The sequence below is a fragment of the Trachypithecus francoisi genome, unplaced genomic scaffold, assembly GCF_009764315.1.
Source record: "Trachypithecus francoisi isolate TF-2019V2 unplaced genomic scaffold, Tfra_2.0 Lachesis_group6, whole genome shotgun sequence".
Classification (NCBI taxonomy): domain Eukaryota; kingdom Metazoa; phylum Chordata; class Mammalia; order Primates; family Cercopithecidae; genus Trachypithecus; species Trachypithecus francoisi.
The window spans coordinates 27,176,302-27,199,688 of NW_022681471.1; the positions used below are offsets into that span (position 1 = coordinate 27,176,302).

General features: G+C 42.9%; 1 protein-coding gene across 1 annotated transcript in view; it reads left to right on the plus strand.

Moving 5' to 3' along the window:
• Positions 1–2,548: 2,548 nt before the first annotated feature.
• The window catches only part of GAB3 (GRB2 associated binding protein 3), a 69,937-nt gene continuing 49,098 nt past the window's right edge, over positions 2,549–23,387 (plus strand). The window contains 1 exon segment of the mRNA XM_033202082.1: positions 2,549–2,672. Within this exon segment, the coding sequence (XP_033057973.1) occupies positions 2,601–2,672 (72 nt within the window). The 5' untranslated portion in view covers positions 2,549–2,600.

Sequence of the window (23,387 nt, forward strand, 5' to 3'; positions counted from 1 at the left end):
CTATTCCAGATGATGCTGTTTTCCTACAGCAAATCAACACAGCCCCCTGGCACCTGGGATACAACTATCCATCTGTCAAATGTTATTTTTTCCCATTCAGCAGAGAACACTAGAAGCAGCTTACTTTCATCTGGCAGGAACAGAAGTACAACTTTAGGCTGTATCTATTATCTGGCTCACTGTCATAATCCACGTTGAATGGAATTCGATTGTTGTGAATGTCGTGCTGGTTTATTACACGGATGACATATGTACTGGACCTGATGATCAAGAGGTAGCGAATACTCTAGATGCTTTATTAAGATACAAGTATACCACAGGGCGGGTGATAAGCCCCATGAAAACTCAAGAGCCTGAACCTCAGCAAAGTTTTTAGATGGTCTGGACCACGTTGGGTATTCAACATGTTGTTGTACCTCATACCACCTACCACTCAGAAAGACGCACAGCATTTGGTGTGGGTGTTTGAATTTTGTAGGCAACATATGCTACACTTAATTGTGCCGCACCAATGCAAGTAATCTGTAGGGTTGCATGCTTTCAGGGAGAGATCCAGGGCAAAAAAAGGCTCTGTGACAGGTCCAGGCCACTTGACCCTTATGACTATGTACATTCAACAGGTACAGAACCTTTGACACATTGGGAGGCTACATGAAGCCTCTGGCAAGTCCCAATAGGAGGAACATACAGCAAACCCCTAGAGTTTTGAAGTAAACCATGCCCTCAACCACAAAAGAAGTATTTTCCTTTTGCCCAACAGCTTCCAGCTTGCTCCTGGGCTGTGGCAAAGTCTGAATGCTTGGCCGTGGGGCACCAAAGAACCATGTAACTTCAGCTGCCCCTGATACATTTGGTGCTACTTGGTCCTCAATTGGAAGTGGAATATTTGAGACCAGACTCAAGCAGGTCTGGAAGGTACAGGAAAGTTGCTTGAGCAGGTGGCTCACATCTCTGTGGCCCCTGCTGCTGCATGATCACCATTCCCTGGACTCACACCTAGAATGTCATAGGGAGTTCCTCATGACCAGGTCTATTGGTCAAGGTTTCAAAAGGAAGCAAATGGTAAACTCAAGGGGTTGAAATGAGGAAAGTATAATTAACGGATTCTTTTTTAAACACAGGTGTGAGCAAGACTTAGATAATTAGCAATGCATAGCGGGGCTCTCAGGGACTGGCAACAGTTGATATGGCCACAGCCACTGCTAAGTGCTCGAGCTGCCCACAGGCAGAGACAAACAATGAACCCCTAATAACATAGCATTCCCTGGAGGGACCAGCCAGCCACCTGGACTGCCATCTGGAAGGGGCAGCGATTTGTTCTCACTTGAACAGGTACTAATTTTGTACATGGATTCGCTTTTTAAAAATTCACATTTCTGCTGGCACTCCCACCCATTGACTTACTGAACCCATTATTCACACTGACATTATCTCACACAAGAAAATCATTGTAAGCCAGTGTGTGCATGCTGATGGACTCCACTAGTGTTACCATGTTAGCTCATCACCCTGAAGCACCTGGCCTGATAGGATGGTAGGATGGTCATTTTGTTGAAGATGCTAGCAAACGTCACACAGATGATGCCTACAAAAAGCAGAGGGTGGTGCTTAAGTGGATGGGCTCTTGGCACAGCTCTGGCTTCCTATGGATGATTTTCTAGTTGTGTGGCTCTCGACAAGTGACACTGTCATCCTGTTTTTCATTTTAGTAACCTGCAAAATTGAGATAATAATAAGAGCCCTTTGACAGGGTGTTTGTGTGGATTCAATGAGATAACGCCTGTAAAGTGCTTTAGCACAATCGCTGGCATGGTGTTCGCTTGGCAGTAAGGAAGGTCAAAGTGTTAAGTGCTCATGATTGTTATTTTTATTTAGCGTGGTCAGCACACTAGTTGGCACAATCAACTTTAGATCCATCTTTTAAAACCTTAGCGTCAAAGAGACTGCAAACAGCACTACCTTTTGAGTTTGGGTCATTTGGGTTCATCAAGGCATTTAGACCGTTCAGCCGGCAAAGCTTATCACTCAACACAACGATCTTTGGGGAGGGACATAGAAAACACAGTGTCTGCAAACAATCACGTGGAATGGGGAAGTCAAAGAGGGGTCGTGCTCTTGTTTCTCCGTGAACTATGCACATGGCAGTTGTGGGCGGTACGTCGCTTTTGGCTCCAGGGTCCCTGAGGCCCAGGGACCATCCCGTTTGGCGTGGCTGATTGGGGATGGGGCATGAGGGCAACAGGTTCCAGGCTGTGCTCCCATTAGGTCGCAGGGCTCCTTCCGAGCGCTTTTTCTTGACCCTGGGTGAGAGTGGCAGGCGCCCTGCTGCATAGGCTCCCCTGGGCACAGCCGCTGGCGGCGCTGCACTTGCTCGAAGGGGCTTCCCAGGCTTCGCTGCCTGCTTTTCCCGCCGTCTTGGGGGGCGGGCGGCGTCGGTTCCCTCCCCGGGGGCCGCAGCGGCCGGAGGCGGGGGTCGCAGCGGCCGCTCGGGGCGGCGCTGGGCGGGCGGGCGCTGGGCCCGCCCCGCCGGCATCCTTGGCTCGACTTCCTTCTGCCGCGGGCGGCTGGCCCAGCTGGAGGAAGCGGCGGCGGCGGCCACGATGAGTGCGGGCGACGCAGTGTGCACCGGCTGGCTCGTTAAGTCGCCCCCCGAGAGGAAGCTACAGCGCTACGTGAGTAGGGGCGCCGCCACCCGCCCGGCCTTCGCTTCCCGGGGCACCCGCCCGCGGGGCGGCCGCGGGGAGCCGCGGGGCTCTGGGCGCGCCAGGCGCAGCCGCTCCCAGCGCCCGGGACTGCGGGTGAGGCCGATGGACGGAAAGCGAAATCGCACGTCGAGCCAGCGTCGCCGCTGTGCTAGGCAGCGGGCCGGAGACCAGGTGGCGCCTGCCCGCGGGTCTCAGGGACTCCAGACCGCCGCTGACTCTAGCGGAGGGAGGCGGGTGGGGCTGAAACCTCAGGCACCAGTCGCCGTGCAGGAGCGGCCAGGGTGACATCTCGAAAGCGTGCCCCTTTCTTTGGCGGGGGGTGGCTCTGAGACCCATTGCCCTGCGAGGGGGACGCGGCAGGGGATAGGGAGACTGACAGCCGGCGGGGAGTTGCCTGCATTCCCCCAGGACCGTAAGGAGTGCGGAGTGCTGCTCTTGTAGCTGTCATCGGACACTGCTGTCTGGAACCCTACACAGTGTAACTCGTTTCTCATCGTGTAACCCATTTCAACTTCTTCTTAATGCTGACACCACGCTTTTATAGTGCCAGCAGGACAATTGACTTTCACTAGTAAGAAATTAGGAATACTTGGAAGAGCGTATCTTCCGACATATTCCATTACTGTTTTAAGATGTGCTATCGACACCTCAAACGTTCATTATCTCCATCAGCGTCCTCACGATAAGGTTTTAGAAACATTCTGCTTAAAGACCTGATTGCTACTCAGTGTTTTTCAGCCATTAGGAAGAACCACTTCAGTCCCCAGGGAGTTGCATATAAATAGATATTAGGGCTTCTTGCTTTTTTTAGGCTGGGAGTAGCTGCATGGAATCATCTTGTTCTTAATTCCTAATTTCTCTGCAACTTCACTGCACGGTGGTAGGAACAAACTCGCCCATGCCTGCGCTCATCCAAAGCAGCCCACCCCAAATGTGGTTCAGCCTTGTGCTCTTGTCTATACAGTGCTCTCAAACTGCTGTCCTCTTTTGGCCAAATTTCACCACTGTTTTTGTTCCCACATAAATGAGGCACATATTGTGTGGAAGTTCAAGAGGTGGGATTATAAAAAGACTTTAATAATGTATGAATACTTCCAGAATGTGTGGCAGGAGATTTTCCTGAACATAGAGTTGCTCAAATCTTCTTTCCCCATTCACCCCAGGCTAGACAGTGTGTGTTTCTCTCTTAAGGGTCTTTGAAAAGATTTTTGTTGTTTGTTCTGCAGAACAGAATTTTAGAGGAAGGTTGTTCTATTTAGCATGTGAATATCAGGGGTGTATAAATACTGAGATTTCTCTAAGTGCCAGTGTGTCCCTACATCATTTGCTTTTGAGTCCAGGAGTCCCCAAGCACAGGGTCCAATATCTCTTGGCCTCTGCATTATCCAGCTGCTTCCTTAACTGTGAAGCTACTCAAAGGAGGGAAGAGAAGAAAACCTGCTCCCATCACCTGCATGAGCAGGTGAGGCTTTTGTCACACAGCAGTGCTTGAAATGTTGGCTCAGGACGGGTTTCCTTGCTGTCCTTTGGAATGACAGTTTTAGTAGATGATACAGAAAGATGGTGGACCTGGAGGGCAAAGATTATAGAGTATTTTATTCCCCAGTCTTTTTTTGTATCTTAAGCAGACTGGCTTAGGGAAGTTTATTAGTATTTCATCAACTTTGGAAAGGCGTGGGTGTGTGTGCCTATTATCACATGTGGTTCATTCCTATAGGGGATGTGGCAGGAGTGGACACCGTGCAGCTTAGAGATATGTGGGACGTGTGATGATGGGGCAGGGACCAGACTTAAGACACAAGAGTACCTAGGTGTCATCTTACCAACACTCCAAGACATAAACCTTGATGGTTGGGAACTCTCTCTAAGAAAGATCATAGATAGTCAATGCTTTTTTTGCTGACTGGCATCTGTCCCTGGAACACACCAAAGAAAGAATTCTTTTTCCTTTCATACCTAAATTTTGCAGGAATTCTTTTTACCACTAGATGGTGATCATGTGTCACTTCGACGGGGCCTGGACAGGGCTGTTGCAGCTGCTTAAATTCAATTCCTGTCACTCCCTCCCATTAACGGAGCGCTAACTCTGAACTAGGCCCTGTGTTACAGGCTGGGAAGACAGAAAAAAAGGACTTGATTCCAGTTTATAGTTTAACATTTATAATAATAACATAGCAAAACTAGTTATTGGCACAACCAGGACAATAACTCAGTTCTTCGTGCTGTCAGGCCAGCAAGCAGCACTCCATCAATGTTTGCTATTACAAATGGAAGCTCAGGCAGTTTTTAGGCAAACCTTTCAGTCCAAAGTAGGCTTGTACGTCATCCACTTGAATCCATCAGTGAAGACAATCAGAAAGTTATTTTTTATCATTGGTCTTTTAAAAGATAATTATTTTCATTTGTATTTTTTGTTTCACAAGAAATATATTCTTATTTTAATAAATAGAACGAAACATGAAGACCCCCTTTATATTTCCCCTACCCCCTACTTTCCCTTTGCTCTCCTCCTTATTCCACTCCCCAACCCAGGGATAACAACGGTTAGCCGTTTAGTGAGTACCATTCTACAAAATTTTTCAGAAAATATATAATTTTCTTTTTGCACAACTGGGATCATATTATATACTATCTGTCCTGCAATTTGCCTTGTTCACAAAAATTCTGGACATCTTTCCAGGTTAGTACATATAGATTTACTTCGTTCTTTAAAGCATTGTCAAATATTCCTTGTAATACATATAATATAGCAATTTCTCTATTGGTGAACATTTGGCTTGCATCGATTTTATCCATTTTAAAGAATCCTATAATAACAGTGATAATAAAGCTATAATAGTTCACTTTTATTGAATGTTTATATGTGCCGGGCACTACACTAAGAACTTGTATTAACTCATTTAGTTTTCAAAACAATGACAAGAGCCAGGCACTCTTTTGTCCCTGGATATAGGTTCTCTGGATATAGGTTCTTTGTTGCATATTTAATTTGCAAATATTTTCTAGCAGCTCATAGTTTTTGTCTTTTCATTCTCTTTTGAAGAACTAAAATTTAAAAATTTTAATGAAATCCCCAATACAATTTTTCTTTTATGAATCATGGATTTAATGTCAAATCTAACAACTCTTCATTTAGCCTGAGATCCTGAAGATTTTCTTCTGTTTTTTCTATAAGTTTTGTTTCCTTTTCGAGACAGGGTCTCACTTTGTCACCCAGGCTAGAGTGCAGTGGCATGGTCATGGCTCACTGCAGCCTTGACTTCTCGGGCTCAAGTGATCCTCCCACTTCAGTCTCCTGAGCAGCTGGCACTATAGCTGCTCCCCACGACGCACTGCTAATTGTTGTATTTTTTGTAGAGAGGACAGGATTTCTTCATGTTGCCCACAGGCTGGTCTCCAACTCTTGGCCTCAAGCGATCCTTCCACCTTGGCCTTCTAAAGTGCTGGGATTACAGGTGTGAGCCAATGCACCTGGTCTGTCTCTGAAAGTTTTATATATTTACATTTTATATTTAGATCTATGATCCATTTTGAGTAGATTTTATAAAAGCTGTGAGGTTTATATCATGGTTTCTTTTCTTGCATACCAATTTCATTTGTTCCAGTACTATTTATTGAGTAGACTTCCTTTATTCCATTGATTTACTTTTGAAACATCATCAAAAATCAGTTTACCTGAAGGGCACAGTGGCTCACTCCTGTAATCCCAGCACTTTGGGAATCTAAGGCTGGAGGATCACCTAAGGTCAGGAATTCGAGACCAGCCTGGCCAACATGGTGAAACTCTGTATCTACTAAAAATACCAAAAAAATTGTATTTTTACAAATTTGTGATGGGCGCCTGTAATCCCAGCTACTTGGGAGGCTGACGCAGGAGAATCGCTTGAACCCCGGAAGTGGAGGTTGCAGTGAGCTGAGATGACACCATTGCACTCCAGCCAGGGCGACAAGAGCAAAACTGTCTTAAAAAAAAAAAAACCAATTTACCATATCCATGTAGATCTATTTCTGGATTCTCTAGTCTGTTCCATTGATCTATGTGTTCTATGCCAACAACATGCTGTTTAATGACTAATGACTGTAGCTTTACAGTAATTCTTGAAATCAGGTTATTTTAGCCCTCAGACTTTTTCTTTCTCAGAGTTGTTTTGGCTATTTTAGGTCCCTTGTTTTTCTATAACAATTTTAGAATTGGTTTGTCAATTGATTTCACTGACCTCATATCCCATAGCCTTGCTAAACTCACTTATTAGTCCTAATAGCGTTGTCTGTAGTTGCAACCTGCAATACTATAAATGTTGCATAGAAATGACGAGAGCAGACATCCTTGACTTTTTCTTGATTCTAGAGGGAAAGCATTCCATTTTTCACCTTTTAAGTATGTTAGCTGTAGGCTTTTTGTAGGCACCTTTTACCAAATTGAGGAAGTTCCCTCATATTGCTAGTTTCCTGAGGCTTCTTCTCATGAGTTGGATTTTGTTGCGTTTCCTGCATCTATAAAAATGATGATATGTTTTTTATTTTTTAGTCTGTTACTATGGTGAATTATGCTGCTTGATTTGAATGTTGAACCAACCTTAAACTTCTGGAATAAACTTCAGTTGGTTGTAACATATTATTCTTTTCATATATTTCTGGATTTGCTTTGCTGATAGTTTTGCTGAAGATATTTGTGTCTCTGTCCATGGGGGATATTGGTCTGCAGTTTTCCTTTTTTATACTATCTTTGGTTTTGATATTAGCATAATGCTGGCATCATAAAATGAAATCAGAAGTTCTCCCTCTTCTTGTATTTTCTGAAAGATGTTGTGTAGAATTGTATTCCTTCTTCCTTAAATGTTTGGTAGAACTCACCATTGAAAACATCTGGGCCTATACTTTTCTTTTTGGGAAGGCTATCACTAGAAATTTTCTTTCTTGTCTTTTTTTTTTTTTTTTTTGAGATGGAGTTTCACTCTTGTCACCCAGGCTGGAGTGCAGTGGAACGATCTTGGCTTGCTGCAACCTCCACCTCCTGGGTTCAAGAGATTCTCCAGCTTCAGCCTGCCGGGTAGCTGGGATTACAGGTGCCCGCCACCATGCCTAGCTAATTTTTTTATTTTTGGTAGAGACAGGGTTTCGCCATGTTGGCCAGACTGGTCTCGAACTCCTGACCTCAGGTTATCCACCCGCCTTGGCCTCCCAAAGTGCTAGGATTACAGGCATGAGCCACTGCGCCCGGCCAAATTGTATTTCTTTAATAGATATAGGGCTATTTGGGTTATCCATATCTTCTTGAATGAGTGTCGTTAGTGTCTTTCAAGGCTTTTCTCTATTTCGTTAATTTATCCTCTTATCTTTATTATTTTCCTCCTTTTGATTGCATTGGGTTTAATTTAATCACTTCTTTATCTAGTTTCTTAGGGAGGAAACTTAAATTACTGATTTGAGACCTTTCTTATTTTCTAATATAAGCATTTAATGCTACAATCTTCCTTGTTTTTCTGAGACTGAGTATTGCATTGTCACCCAGGCTGGAGTGCAGTGACACAATCTTAGCTCACTGCAACCTCTGCCTCCTGGGTTCAAGCAATTCTCCTGCCTCAGCCTCCCGAGTAGGTGGGATTACAGGCACCTGGCACCATGCCTGGTTAATTTTTGTATTTTTAGTAGAGACGGGTTTCACCATATTGGCCAGGCTGGTCTTGAACTCCTGACCTCAAGTGATCCAGCCCACCTTGGCCTCCCAAAGTGCTGGGATTACAGGCGTGAGCCACCACGCCCGGCCCAACCTTTTTTCTTTATAAATTACCCAGTCTTGGGTATGTGTTCATGGCAGTGTGAGAATGGACTAATACACCACATATATTAGTCTGTTTTTACACTGCTAATACAGACATACCAGAGACTGGGCAATTTACAAAAGAAAGAGGTTTAATGGACTCAGAGCTCCACGTGGCAGGGGAGGCTTCACAATCATGGTGGAAGGTGAAAGGCACGTCTCACATGGCAGCAGACAAGAGAAAGAATTTGTGCAGGGAAACTCCCCTTTATAAAACCATCAGATCTTGTGAGACTTATTTGCTATCATGAGAATAGCATGGGAAAGGCCCACCCCCATGATTCAGTATCTCCCACTGGGTCCCTCCCACAACATGTGGGAATTATGGGAGCTACAATTCAAGATGAGGTTTGCGTGGAGACACAGCCAAACCGTATCTCTGTGGATGCATTCTCTAGTAGGCAGAGGCCAGGGATGCTGCTAAATATTCTACAATGCACAGGACAGTCCTCCATCACCATGAATTTGGCCCAAATGGGTCCAAGTGGTGCCAAGAGGGGGAAATTCTGTTCCAGATTGAACAGTGAATTCCTTCAGCTTAAATGAGAATCCTGTTTATAGATGTCCACTTTAATTATAGGAGACTATTTCCTGTTATGGTGAAGAGGAATGCCAGGGACCTGGGTTGGCTACACAGGTAGCTTGTTTTCTGGGTCATGGGGTACCTCAGCAACTGGAAGTCTCTGTACTTAGGATCACCACTAAGGGAGGGATCTCCTCCATGAGCCCTATATACCGTGGGAAGGGATTGTCATCCCTCTTTGGAAGTCAGATCACTGGGTGCCTTGTGACTTCCACTCTCTGACAGGCTTAATAAAATGAAGATTTTGTGTTTTGTCCAGCTTTTCTTGTCATAGTGGGAAGGATGTTCTTTGCATCTTTTTCATTCCTAGAAGTGGAGACCCCTTATATTTCTTCTCTGAGACAAGTTTCTTGATTTTCCTTCCAGATATATTCCATGCATATACAAGCACATATAATTCCCCATTTTTGGCACAAATGGTAGTACACTATACTCACTATTTTGTAACCTCCTTCTTATTAATGTATTTTGGAGATTGGTCCATATCAGTCCATAACAGCTTCATAATATTTCACTATGTGGAGATACTATGATAGAGCTTCTCTTGTTTCCAGTCTCATGCTGCTGTAAACAATACTGCGGTGAATATCTTCGTACATTGGTCTTTGTGGTTATGTGCAATTATGCTTGTAAAAAAAACTGTTAGAAGTTGAATTGCTGAGTCGAAGTGCATGTAAATGTATAATGCCAATTTTTACTCTCAGCAACAGAGTATGAAAGTGCTTGTCCTCCTGCACCCACTCAAATATAGTGTACTATTAAATGTTTTTATCTTTGAAAAATCAATAGATGATAAATGGCATCTTGTTTTAATTAAATTTCTTTCTGAGTGAGGTAGAACATCTCTTCAAGTATAAAAGCTATTTATGTTTCTGTTTCTAGAAACTTATCTTAAATGTAACCTAAATCTTAAATCTTTCTTTGGGTCTGTTTTGGGGCAGTTCTGTTGATCTTCCTGTCTATTCTCCTACTTTTGCCTTAGTTTTAAAATTGCTATCGAATAGGTAATGCAGTCATGTTTCAAAAATTAAAAAATATATTTTAAATGTTTAATGAAAACTCCTTCCACCTCCGCCTTCCTCCACCCTATTTTTACCCTTACCCCTCAAATAACCATTTTCAAAATTTTTTTCTTTAATCTTTTCAGTATTTCTTCATATGAACACAAGGAAATACATATACAATTTCTTATTCGTCCTTTTCTAACACAAAAGATACACAATGTTCTGTACATTACTCCGTTCATTAAAAATTTATCCTAGAATTGTCTCCATGTCAGTGGCCAGAGTTCAGTTCATCTTTTTCTTTTATTGATACTATATATATATGTGTGTATATATATATATTTAAAGATGGAGTTTCACTCTTGTTGCCCAGGTTGGAGTGCAATGGCACAATCTCGGCTCACCGCAACCTCTGCCTCCTGGGTTCAAGCGATTCTCCTGCCTCAGTCTCCCAAGTAGCTGGGATTAAAGGCATGTGCCACCATGCCCGGCTAATTTTGTATTTTTAGTAGAGACAGGGTTTCTCCATGTTGGTCAGGCTGGTTTCAAACTCCTGACCTCAGGCGATCCGTCTGCCTCAGCCTCCCAAAGTGCTGGGATTACAGGCGTGAGTCACTGCGCCTGGCTGTATTTTGTATATTTATGGTGTACATATGTTTGCTACATGCATAGAATGTATAATGATCAAGTCATGCTGTTTGGGGTATTCATCACCTTAAGTATTTATCATTTATATGTGCTAAGTATAGTCACCTACTCTGCTATTAAACATTAAAACTTCTTCCTTCTATGTAACTGTACATTTGTACCCATTAACTAAACTCTCTTCATTCACTCCCCACCCTTCCCAGTCTGTGGTATCTATTGTTCTATTCTCTGTGTCCATGGCATCAAGTTTTTTAGTCCCCACATATGATTGAGACCATGTGAAATTTGTCTTTTTGTGCCTGGCTCATTTCACTTCATATAATAACCTCCAGTTCCATCTGTGTTGCTGTGAATGACAGGATTTCATTCTTTTTTTATGGCTGAATTGTATTCCATTGTGTGTAGGTACCACATTTTCTTTTTCCATTCATCCATTAATGGACACTTAGGTTGATTCTGTAGCTTGGCTATTGTGAATAGTGCTGCAATACACATGGATGACATGAGTATACTTTAAGTATGGTATAAATATGTAAAAACAGCTTCTGTTAATAAGTTTCAGGGCATGGTACTGAGAAGCTTTGTTTTTTAAAATCATATATCTTTAATAAAAACTTTAATTTTTGACACTGGGCTCCCACTCCCCACTCCCCTAAAACCTTATCTTCAGTGAGCATGTCATTCAGGTAACTAGATGATGATTTAATTACGCAGATAAAAAGTACTGCTGTGGGATCTGCAGAAACAATCTTGAGGTTAAACTGTCAGGAAAGACGATCCGAATCTGTACCTTCATAGTCAGGGAGGTCGGAAGAGAAAGGACCCGTCATTTCTTGCTTCTGTAACTGGAGTTGGTCTCTTCTGTCCCAGTAACTTATAAGGTTGGGAATTTCCCAAATATAGAAAAAGGTGCAGATGCTGGGTGGCCAAAACAACTGACAATGTTACTCCAGATTGCCACTTAGATTCTGAAAGTCAGGTTGATTGGATGATATTCGAAGATGTCCTTTTTAAAAAAATCTTCTTTCCTATGCAAGGCGACTTAGTCCAGGGTATTAATGTGAATGCAGCAGAAGGGAAAATATGAGAATATTTTAGAGAAATAATCAATGGGAAATGTTGATTGCTTAATTATAAGGTATGTGAGAGAGGGCATAATTAAAGATTTTGAACTTGGCAGGAGTAGGGATGTGGAGAAGGGTGATTAGCCCAAGATGAATTACAGCAACTCCAATGCTGGCCACATTTGCCAGTCATTTGTTATCTGGACACTTCCAATGACAGGAAACCGGTTACATAATATGCTACCCAAATAATCGTGTGATAGTTCTGACTGCGAGAAATTGGTCCTGGTGTTACCTCTTTTTAGAATATACAGAACACCTCTAATTCTTTTTCAATTTGAGAGCCCTGCAAATATCCAACCTAAATGTTGCTGGTTTACTCAGTCATTCCTTAGGATAGAACAGAGTTCTGAGTTCCCTCACTGTCCTGTATATTTCCTCTGAACTGGTACCAGAACTAAATAAACTCCTCCAGGACCATCATTGCTCATCTGGACATCGTGCTTCTGAGAAGGCAGCTGGAGATTCCATTAGCTTTGTTCTGGCAGCCACGCCACACCGTTGACTCACACTGAGCTTCCTGTCAAACGGACTTAGTTTTCCTCTGTGTTTCAGCTAAGCTATCTTTTCTCCAGTCTGTTCTTGTGCTATTGGTGTTTTGCTTAAGCCCAGGAACAGGACCTACATTATTACTGTTGAATTTCATCTTAATTTATTCATTTTTGTAATTGATTCTTTTTTATTTTTTTTTGAAACAGGATCTCACTCTGTTGCCCAGGCTGGAGTGCAGTGGTGCAATCTCGGCTCACTGCAACCTCCTCCTCCCAGGTTCAAGCAATTCTCCTTCCTCAGCCTCCTGAGAAGCTGGGATTACAGGCACCTGCCACCAAGCCCAGCTAATTTTTGTATTTTTAGTAGAGACGGGGCTTCACCGTGTTGCCCAGGCTCAAACTCCTGACCTCAGGTGATCCTCCTGCCTTGGCCTCCCAAAGTGCTGGGATTACACTGCGCCTGGCCTGTAATTGATTTTTTACACCACATCTTTTTGGACACTGACTATGTCATACAGACACTGTGAGCAAGAGCATGGGAGAAAAAACCCAGTTTGAGGGCAAGTCAGTGAGACTGGTACATTCAGGCTGGCACATACCAAGTTTGAAGTCTCCGTGGGTAAATTTGTCTACAGCCAACGGGAGGGACCTGGGCTCCAGATGGAGTTTTGGTGGTTACTGGAGTATAGGAAGTAGTTAAAGTTATGGGGGTGGATGAGACTATCCAAGGAGGGTGTGATGAGTAAGAAGGAAAAGGACCTAGGGCAGAATTTTGGGAGATACCGCAGTTAGAGAGTAAGAGGAAAAGTGTCAGCAGAACTGAGAAGAGATAAGAGGAGAGACCATTAGAAGCGATGGATAACCCTAAATACCTTGCAGTGGTAATGCCAGTCACCCGTCTTTCCTCCCAGGGCTCTGACTGATAGGGCACAGAGAAGGAATGGACAAGGGGCACAAGATAAGGAAGATGGATGCAAAACAGCTGTTTTATCACTAAAAAAGCTGAATTGGAGAAAGCTACTTGGGCCTGAAGTCTAAGTGGAGCTTCCGAGTCTTTCTAGCAAAGCGGATTCCCAATATTAATGGTTTAGGAAGAAATGGGTAGCAAGGACAGCAAGAAGCATGGCAGTGGAAGAGAAAGGAGATGAGATGGTAGTTAAAAGTGAAAGAAGCAAATGGGAGGAAAGTATTTATTCATTTGCAGTGTCAGCCAGAAAACCAGTGACCCAGGCTACCAGACCCAGGCCTAATAAAGAAAGAAATACAACCAAGTGGTGAGATGGACTCAAAGTCAACAATTTTGCAAAGGGCTGACTACATCTTTAGGGCCTGAAGTGTGTGTTTTAGATGAGTTCTGCCAATAGGTGTTTGTGAGATTGAGGATAAAGTGTACTGGTTAGAAGTCTTAATAGGAAAAACCCCTGGACTGGTTCCTCCACAGGCTAAATGCTTTGGGACAAGCTCTCTAAATGGCAGAGAGGTCACTCAGGTCCAACCCTGGCTTATCCTCCCTGCCCCTGCATTTGATGAATACCTTAAACCTTTATCATGAATCTGATATAAGACTTTAAGATCTTCAGGAGAATAACCACTCTTAGCACCAAAATACGTACACACCACAGAAAAGCAGAAAGAAAACTTCAACTCTAGCATTTTACTCTTTTTAAATTGGAAGATGGCAGTATGTGGATCCACTTGGCTCTAGATGATAACAGTCAGCACTCAAATATGTTGTTATTTTCTGAGAGAATAATATAACGAACCCTTCCTAGATGGTATTATTGTACTTCCATTAGGAGGAAAATCATATCTGGTTGTTTCCCTTTTTGTGATTGTAGCAGCCACTGATGCTTAATGCTTAAATTGATTAATTCATTAAGGATTACAAATGGTGAGATTCTATTTCTCATTCACTCCTAATCACGTGTTTACTCCACCACTCCATCAAAACTGCTCTTGTCAAGTTTGACCAATATCCTGCGTCATGGGGTTGTTGTGAGGATGTAGTGAGTGATATGTAATGCACTTCATAAGTAGCCAATAAAGGTGACCAATTCATATTGTATTACTAGTACTGCTAGTACTAGTACCACAGAAAGATATTGGAGGATGTGCTCCTCTCCCCCGACTTTGGGGGGCTTTCACTTCCAACAGTGGCAGCTTCTGTTTGAGAGATTGCTCTTGGCCTACCAGAGACCATTTTGCTTGCATGTTAGAGAGCTCAAAGTGTCTGGGAATGGCATAGCCCACTCCTTAATCAGGGGAGGGAATGGACAGTGTACAGCCTCTGAAGCAGGAACACACCTGGAATGTTCCAAGAGCAGTGAGCTTGGCTGCAGCCCAGGGAGTAAGGGATGGAGCAGATGAGGTCAGAGTGGTGATGCAAGTAGAGGCCTTACTTTAGCCTTTGGCTTTTCATCTGAGTAAGGGAGGAAGACACCAGAGGGTTCTGAGAACAGAACTGACATGATTTGATGTGAATTGTGACTGGATCACTCTGGCAGCTGCCTGCAAGCTGTAGGGGCCAGGGCAGAAGCAGGGAGACCAGGTTGGGGGCTAGTGGAGTGATACAGGTGAGGTGCGTGGAGAGGGGTATATTCTGAAGATAGAACCGGCAAGATTTTCTGATGGATTGGTTATTCTGTGCAAGAGAAAGAAAGGAGTCAAGAATTCCAGCGTCTTGGCCTGAGCACCTGGAAGGATAGAGTTGCCATGTACTGAGATTTGGAAGCGTGCGGAAGGAACAGGCTCAGGGAGCCCCCAACTACCCCCATGGGCTCCATTCTGGAAAGATGTCTTGTGAACAGTCTGTATTTAATTGTTTTGAAAATTTGCTTTTGGAATTATAGACTTTACTCTTCATTTCACTCCGACTTGTAAATGGGATGAACGGAATGGAACTCAAATAATCACAGCACACAAGAGTGCCGAGATTGCCAAAATATAAGCATAGACTGGGGTGGAGGGACTTGTGTGTGCTTTGCTTATTCATACCATAATTTATTTTATCTTTTGATAGATGTTTAGTTTCTTTCTGATTTTTAGTCATTATGAAAAATGACATTAAGATACATTGCACATGTTTGAACATTTTTGCCAGTCTTATATGCAAAGATGTCTCATTTAAAATTAGATATGGATATATAGTTTGGGGCCATTTCTGTTTCTTTTTCTGTGAAATACTGATTCATATATTTTGCCCATGTTTTTCTATTAGGTTATTCATATTTATCTTAATGCCTCATAGAAGCTCTTTTCATGCTTTGTTTATTAGATACACATTTATGTGTAATTCAACATAAAAGATTAAAAGAAAACATAGAAAATGTTTTGATAATCTTGGAGTGGAGAAGGCTTCCAGATCGTGTAATAGGAGGATGGCCCCCACTTCAGTCAGGCTGGATGTGCTGAAAGCATGCTGGGAAACCTTGGCTGGGGTGGCTCCAGATCTGCTGTCTCTGTAGCTAAGGGCAAGCCTTAGAGTGGAAACAGCGATCAAAGTCAGTTTCCTTCCCTTGCAAAGCAGCCCCTCTGTTTACTTGTCTGTCTCCCTCCCTGAGCGCCTTGCTCAGCGCTGTCTCCCCAGGGCCTGCAGTGTGCTACATCAAAGTCGGGGTTCCTTCCCTTGTGGGTTGTGCCCAGTGCCTGAAAACACAGTGTCTTCCTGCCAAGTAGAGCCTTGTAAGAACGTCCCACTGACCTGCGAAGTGTGTGGGCGAAAACCTTCCCATCCTCCCTCTTAGGCCCTGGACTTCCCTCTGTTACAATATTAGCATTCCGCACAGTGATTATTTGTTTGACTTACTCATATTTGTAGCCTTTCACTGGAGACTTTCTATCCAAGTAATTCAGCCTATTTTGCCTTCTTTGCACCTAAGAATGTCACCATGCTCTAGAGCAAGCTAAAGCTTTGGCTATTACTTACAAAAAGGCAACAGCAGCAAAATGACAGCTAGGCCCCAAAGGGGATGGCTGCTTTTCTGTCCCCTCCTTTTCTTTAGTTATTTCACCACTAAGTCATGACTTCCTGTTAGAGGCTTCCAGTTCTGGCAGTATTGGTTCCTATTTCACAAGAAGCCAGTCTGTTACATTGTGGCTTTTAGTGCTAACAAAAAATCAGTGGTTTAGGGTCTTTAGCCAGGAGAACAGTGTAATTAGAAGTTAAACTGAGGTTTAAACATTAATTTAACCCCACCCAAATTTTCACACCAAATGAGAATTCTAACATCACTTTGCCAAAAGAAAAAGGTATACTCTTCAAAGTGTTAGCCCCTGAAATGTTAGACTAATCAACATTGTAAGTAAATATAAGATATGAAAAATATTGTCAGATAATACCTCCAGGACAGATAACTAACTCAGAAAGTCTTAGATTTGAGATCTCTTAAGCTTTAAAGGACATATAACTCTCATACTCTTGAAACTGACACAGAAAAAGATGCAAACGCCTTTGGTTCATTGTATGACATTAGTATGACCCTGATACCAAATTACATAAGGAGATTACAGTACAAAAAAGAAAATTATAATCAATCTCACTTAGCGTAGATATGAGAGACGAATTCCAGATGTGTTGTATTTAAATGTAAAGAAAACAAAATAATAATATAATTTCTAGAAGGGACAATGTTATTGAATCTCAATCTGATCTTGGGGTTGGGAAAATCTTCCTAAACATGATAGCAGAGGAAAAACTATAAAGGAAGAGACAAGGATTTTTGCTACATGAAAATAAAACGTATCTCTTTGCTCATTTATTTATCAGTCAATTCTCCAGCAAATAATCTAGTGAGTGTCTCCTATATGCTGAACACTGTTTTAGGTACTTCAAAAACAATACCAACTTATAAGACAAATGACAAAATGTGAAAGTTTTTCACATCGTACAAGGCAAGCAAAGAGTTCATATTCTCACCTTTATGAGTAATCCTGATCAATTATTAGAAAAAGATCAGCATCACAATTGGAAAATGGGCAACATACCTGAACAGCAGTTCACAGACAGTTCACAGCAGTTCACAAAGGGCATGACACATAAAAAATAACATACATTGAATTGAAAATGAGACTGGTTGGTGTTGTATCCGAGTGTGCATATTGACATGTTCTGGACCAGTGCTCACTGATTCATTCAGCAAACATTTTGGAACCCTAACTTGCACATGTGTTCTTGGGAGGAAAGAAAGGGCATTTGGTTCAACAGTGAAGAGGCCAAGAGTTTGTCTGGAACTGTAAACAATAAAGGGTTCTTCCGTCTAGTTGATGTGCTTTGAGCCAAGCAAGTAATGAAACCAAGTTGAAATTGAGAATGTTCTTTTCCTCTCCAGGTACCTGGGGATAAGTCAGCATGCAGATGCTCTCTGGGGTCTTAACTTCTCCCATGCTGAGACAGGAGTTTGAGTAAACACTGGTGCCCTGTGGTCTCTGATGGAGCAGCTTCTATTGACTCAAGGTTATATGCTGGCCAGGGGCTCGGAGGTGGTTTTGGCAACCTCCTCCAGCCAGAGGAGTACTTAGAAGTGATGAACCACTCCGAAAAAATTCATTTGGGGGCTGTAGCTGACTGCTGGATTTCCCACCGACCGTGGGGTGCTGGGACCCGTTCTAGAATGGCTCACTCCTTCCCCTGTCATCTCTTTTCTTCCCTCCCACCCTTAGACTCACACATAGCACTTAGGTGTTTCAAGCATTTCTACTTTTTAGGAATTCATATATGGTTAGAAAGCCTTCCAGCTGCCAGTATTATGTAAGTGTCTACCTCTATGTTTTCGGTACTGTCAGTTTCTTTATTTCATTGTAAACGTTTAATCCAGGAAGAATTTATTTTTATTATATGTGGGATGAGACAGAGATTCATTAATTAATTCAACAAGATTTACCGAGTCCCTGTTAGGCACCAGGCACTGTTGGGACATTTGAGAAAGACTTTCTTCAGTATTAAACATCAGATTATATTATGCCCAATAACACAAGATACGAGGTTTTCTGAATGCTTTCCAAATTCATGTATTTTAGGAAAAAGAATAGGAGGAGGTGCTATGAGCTCGTTTTTACAATATGATGTTGTATTTTTCTCCTCTCCTAGACTTTTTAAACTGAATACACACTCTTCCACAATCCCAGTCATTCAGCTCATGCTTTTCTTCACGTGGAATGAGATTCCTCTTTGACTCCTCACCCACTGCTCACTCTTCTGATGTGCTAAGCTCTTTGACCTACATAGCTGTAGTCAGTGGATGACAACTTCTCGACATCACACGTAGTCTGTGATTAGGAACCAGACTGAAGCAGATGATCTGATTTCATGGCCACCTCTGCTACGTATTCGCTCTTGCCTTAGGCAAAGTGCTCGACCTCTCTGTGCCTTAGTTTCTATACGTATAGAATGCCCTAGAAAGAGTACTTACTTCCATGGGGTCTGAGTGCCAAATGATTTAATTTAATTTAAAGCATTTAGAATAATTCCTGGGATATACATGTTAGCTATTAATATTGCTATTGCATATTTTGAGGGATCTGTGTTACTTCATGTTTGTCTGTGACTCTGGTACTGATATGTTCTCATCGTTAATGGACTCCTTTGGAGACAATCCCAGGAGCCACCACATCAGTGCACTCAGCTTGGGCAATGGGGAATATCCCTAGGGGACACCCATGGATGTGAGGGTAACATTTTTCATTACTTTTCTTGTGGGAAAAGATACATAACATAATATTGACCATTTTAACCATGTGTAAGGGGACAGTTCAGTGGCATTAACTACTGTACCTTCATGATGTTGTGTAACCATCAACACTAATTATACCTAACACTTTGGAGTTATTCTTAATGTTTTGCAAGTACCTCTGCTTAGAAGAGCCTCCCCTCAACCACATTGGTCTCATACAACTGGTGAGCTCAGCTGCACCGTCACTTCCTCCATATTGCACCTTCCTTGATCCTCCATCCAGATTTGATTACCTCCACTGCATCTCAGATACTTAATGTATCACAGAACTTACCAGAGTTTAAAATAACTTTATTCCTCAGTTGGTTTTGGCCCATTGTTTCAACCCATAATTTTGCATCCTGATCCTGACCTAACATATTGGTGACCCTCCCAGGTTTGTAAACACCTGCAAATTTGATTAGCTGGTCTTAATGACCTCGAAGATCCTGCCACACAAGAAATAATGAGCAACTAGCCAGGATATTCAGTGGCACTTTGGTTGACAATACATGAGGAAGGTCAAGTCCATGTCATGTAGTGTGGCTGTACTTGAACACAGCCCTGTTGGCATGCTTATCTTTGCTGAACATTTCTCCTCGGGATTCTTCCTTCCAAGGCCCACCATACTGTAGAGATACAGGACTTTTCTGCTTCTGTTGACAAGCTATGGAAGCAGATCCTGTGGGCCAGGCCATCTTCAGGACAATCACAGGAAGTTATTCCATGCCTTGGACAAGTCCAACTCTATCTGGCAGGGAGCAGAAGGTTACAGGCCATCAGGCTGAAAGGTCACCAGCAATGCCAGGGCTAGTGGCATTGAGCCAGGACAGAGAGGAGAAGTGTGTAACCTGCTCCTGGAAATTCCCAACCTTTGTGGCCCCCCTTGGCAAGGAAGTAGAAGGCAGAGGGAAAGGGCCCTCTTGAGTAAAGCTCAGCAGAATATAGAAAATTAACCAGATTTCTGTTTCTTTAATGATGCTTACCTTTTGCAACATATAAACACCCCCCAAGCCTCGTGAGTGTGTTCAAGGTGTAGCTACTGGGCAGAGAACGAGAGATCAGCTTAGAGGAGCAGGTCTTGGGAAGTTACCAAAAATCTCTAAGTTGTTACCAAATGCTTTATTTCATTTCATGTTCTGGGACCACATCCAAGATTCCTAGGGGCCTTGCAAGTGGCAGTCAGTAATTGAGTTGTTAGGTTTTCTAAACAGTAACTAGAATCTACTAAGTATATGTCAATAGCAACACAAGAACAAGAAAAACACCGTAGGGGAAAGTTGTCCACAGTCAGAGGAGCAGGGGTGAGGAAGGGTGTCAAAGGAAATGAAAAGTCAGTAAATCAGACAAGAGCAAGTCTTATTCCTCTTTCCTTCTTTTCTCTGTGTCTTCTGGACTCCAAAGAATGTTTGCACATGAAGGGACAGAAATATCCAACTTTGCAATACAGAGCTAAATCAGAGGAAATAACTTTGACAGTTCCATGTGATAGAACAGTGCTCAAAGTGCTCTAGCACATGACTGTTTTCCTCCAGATACCCCCAGGGCAAACTGCAGAGTGTGGCAGGAGCAACCAGCTTGAAAACTTGCCTGGTAAAGTTCTAAGCTATCTTGAAGGATCATCAACCAACTTGAATGGCCACATACCCTCTCCTTACTGTGGCTCTCTGTTTTCTCTCTTCTTTAATTTCAAAGAATTTGAAACAATGTTGTTGAACACCGAATGGGGGAGCCATGGGTTCAGATTCACTGTTAATCAGTGAGCAAGCCACTGCATCTGTCTGAGGACCAGTTTCTTTTTCTGGAAAATTAGGGTAGTAGCTGCCTTGACCACTGCACAAGATTAGGAATGTAAGTTGATAAAAACTTGTAGGAGAAAGAAATGTCATCAGTGAAAGCTCATTTGCCCTTGTTCCATGAGGCCTTGATAGCATGTTACGCAATAGTATTATCTGCTAATTGCAAACCAGAACCCTGTGATTCAGTCTGAATCCTTTCCTCTCCCTGGTGGCCCACATGCATTTGGTGACCCAGTCCTATTAATTCTCCTTGCAACTTGTCTGCTATGGCCACATCTCTAGCTTCATCTTCCATCGCTCCAAACCTCTGTCAGTTACAAACTCGTTCAGGTGGCACTCATTAACAGCATTTGGCCCAGTTCTTGGTTCATTGCACCAAGCGTCATAAAAGCACAGCCTGGGTCGTATTCATCGCTGTTTCCCTTGCACACATCACAGGGCTTGGTTCACAGTAGGCCTTGGATAAATGTCTTTTCACAAGAGCATTGAGTCCATTTACATTTTAAGTAATTATGGGTGCCTTTGGATTGACGTCAAGCGTCTTATTGTGCTTTCTATTTGTCTTTTCTAGGTTTCTTTTTCTGCACTTTTAAATTTTCCTTTGGATTGAGTGTCTTTTTGTAAACTTACTATTTTGAAATCACTGGATTCACAGGAAGTTGTAACGAAATGTCCGGAAGACCAGTGCATCTTTTCCCGCGGTTCCCTAAGTGTCGCCATCTAGCATAATTCTAGTGTGGTCTCACAACCAGCAAATGACATTGATACCCTCTAAGAGCAGCTGTAGGTGTCACCCCTTGCACGTGCATGTGTGCACATGTGTAGCTGTGTGTGATTTCATCACCTATGTAGAGTCGTGTACCCACCACTGAAACCAATACTGAACTGTTCCATCACAAAGATCCCTTGTGTTGCCCCTTTATAGCCATACTTTAGTCAGTCATTCTGTCCACAACAACACATTGAGTATGTATTGTATGCCAAGACTGTTAAAGATGTTGGAGGTACTTTAGGGACCAAGATGGGCAACGTCCTTGCCTTCACAGAGCACACAGTTTAGGTCAGCACAGGCTAAAGTTCCAGGGAAAGTTGGAGCCAGTTGCTGTTCACTGGGTGTGGCTTGGTTTCCAGGATTTCTGTGTTCTGTCTGTAACTCCAACTGCTCCCCAAGCTAGTTCCATTTCCAACGTCTCACCAATTTACATTCAACTTGAAAGCCTTTCACAGTTGGTTCAGGTAGGTTCTTAGGAACATTTTTATTTCCTCCTTGTCTTTTAATCTGAGGCATCTCCTCTACCTGGTCAGTAAGGCCACTGAAAAAGCAGTGCAGAAGGAGACCAACACCTGTAAGCAATCAGAACAATCAGAATCTGAGCACCAAAATCCTGGCGCTGTAGACGCTCTTGGCCAGGACAGTATGAAGCACGTCCATGGGTCAGGAGGGGAAGAGGCCCACACAATTCCTTTTGGCAGGTTCAGTCAAAAAGTGCCATTGCTGAAATGACAGCAATATTGAAGGATCAAAACACAGAGCTCCAAATTCAGATAGATATAGCTTCTCCTCCCTCAGCCTGAGTTGGAAAGCCTGGCTCTGAAGGCAGGTTGCTGACCCCTCCTGTGCACATGTGAAGGAAATGACTTCATAGCTTTGGGATTTCACCACTGCAGAGGGGGCAGAGGGCCAATTCTGCTGAAACAAAGGGACAATAATCACTCTCACCAGAAAAGTAGTTTAAATCAGAGGTGTCTCTTTACAGCCTCAGAGACTTTCAGGATGTTTCTCAGTTCATTTCTGTGTCTTTTGACAATGGATACAATCCAGGCGGGCCACTTCAATTTTATTGGAGTGAATTCTGGAGCCAAAGAAGTGAAACTTGCTGTAACCCAGCCAGGTTTATTTTACTGTGCAAGTAGAATTGAGTGCAGAAGGAACGTGTCCAAACTTCCAAGCCTTGTTCGTTGTTCAGTTTAATCCTGAACAACATGCTGCGGTATCTGGATAGTGTATTTGTTGATTTTGAGTTAAAACTCTGATATGACACCTTGCCTGACAGCCTAAGTTCCAGCTTGGAGACCATGTCTATCTGGTTCACTGTTACATCTCCAGCTCCCAGCACATAAATATGTGATGAGTAAATTCTGGTAATTAGGTTTGCTATAAACCACAATACTAGTCTTGTTCCTCAAGAGTAGTGTTTTAAACCTAGGTCTGTGATATCATGAAATCACGTGTACAATTCATTCATTCAACAAGTATTTACTGAGCGACTATCCTGTGCCAGGCACTACTAGGCCCAGAGGATAAAATAGTGATCAAGACAGACAAGGCCTCTACTGTCCAGGAGCTCACATTCTACTGGTGGAGGCAGAGAATGACTGTGACTGGCCAGTGAGGCTGGCCACTTCAATATGGATGATCAAAGAGGGTCTCTCTGAGAGATGACAATTAAGTTCAGGTCTCAATGACAGGAAGCAGAGATCTGCATGACAGCCATGCAGAGATCT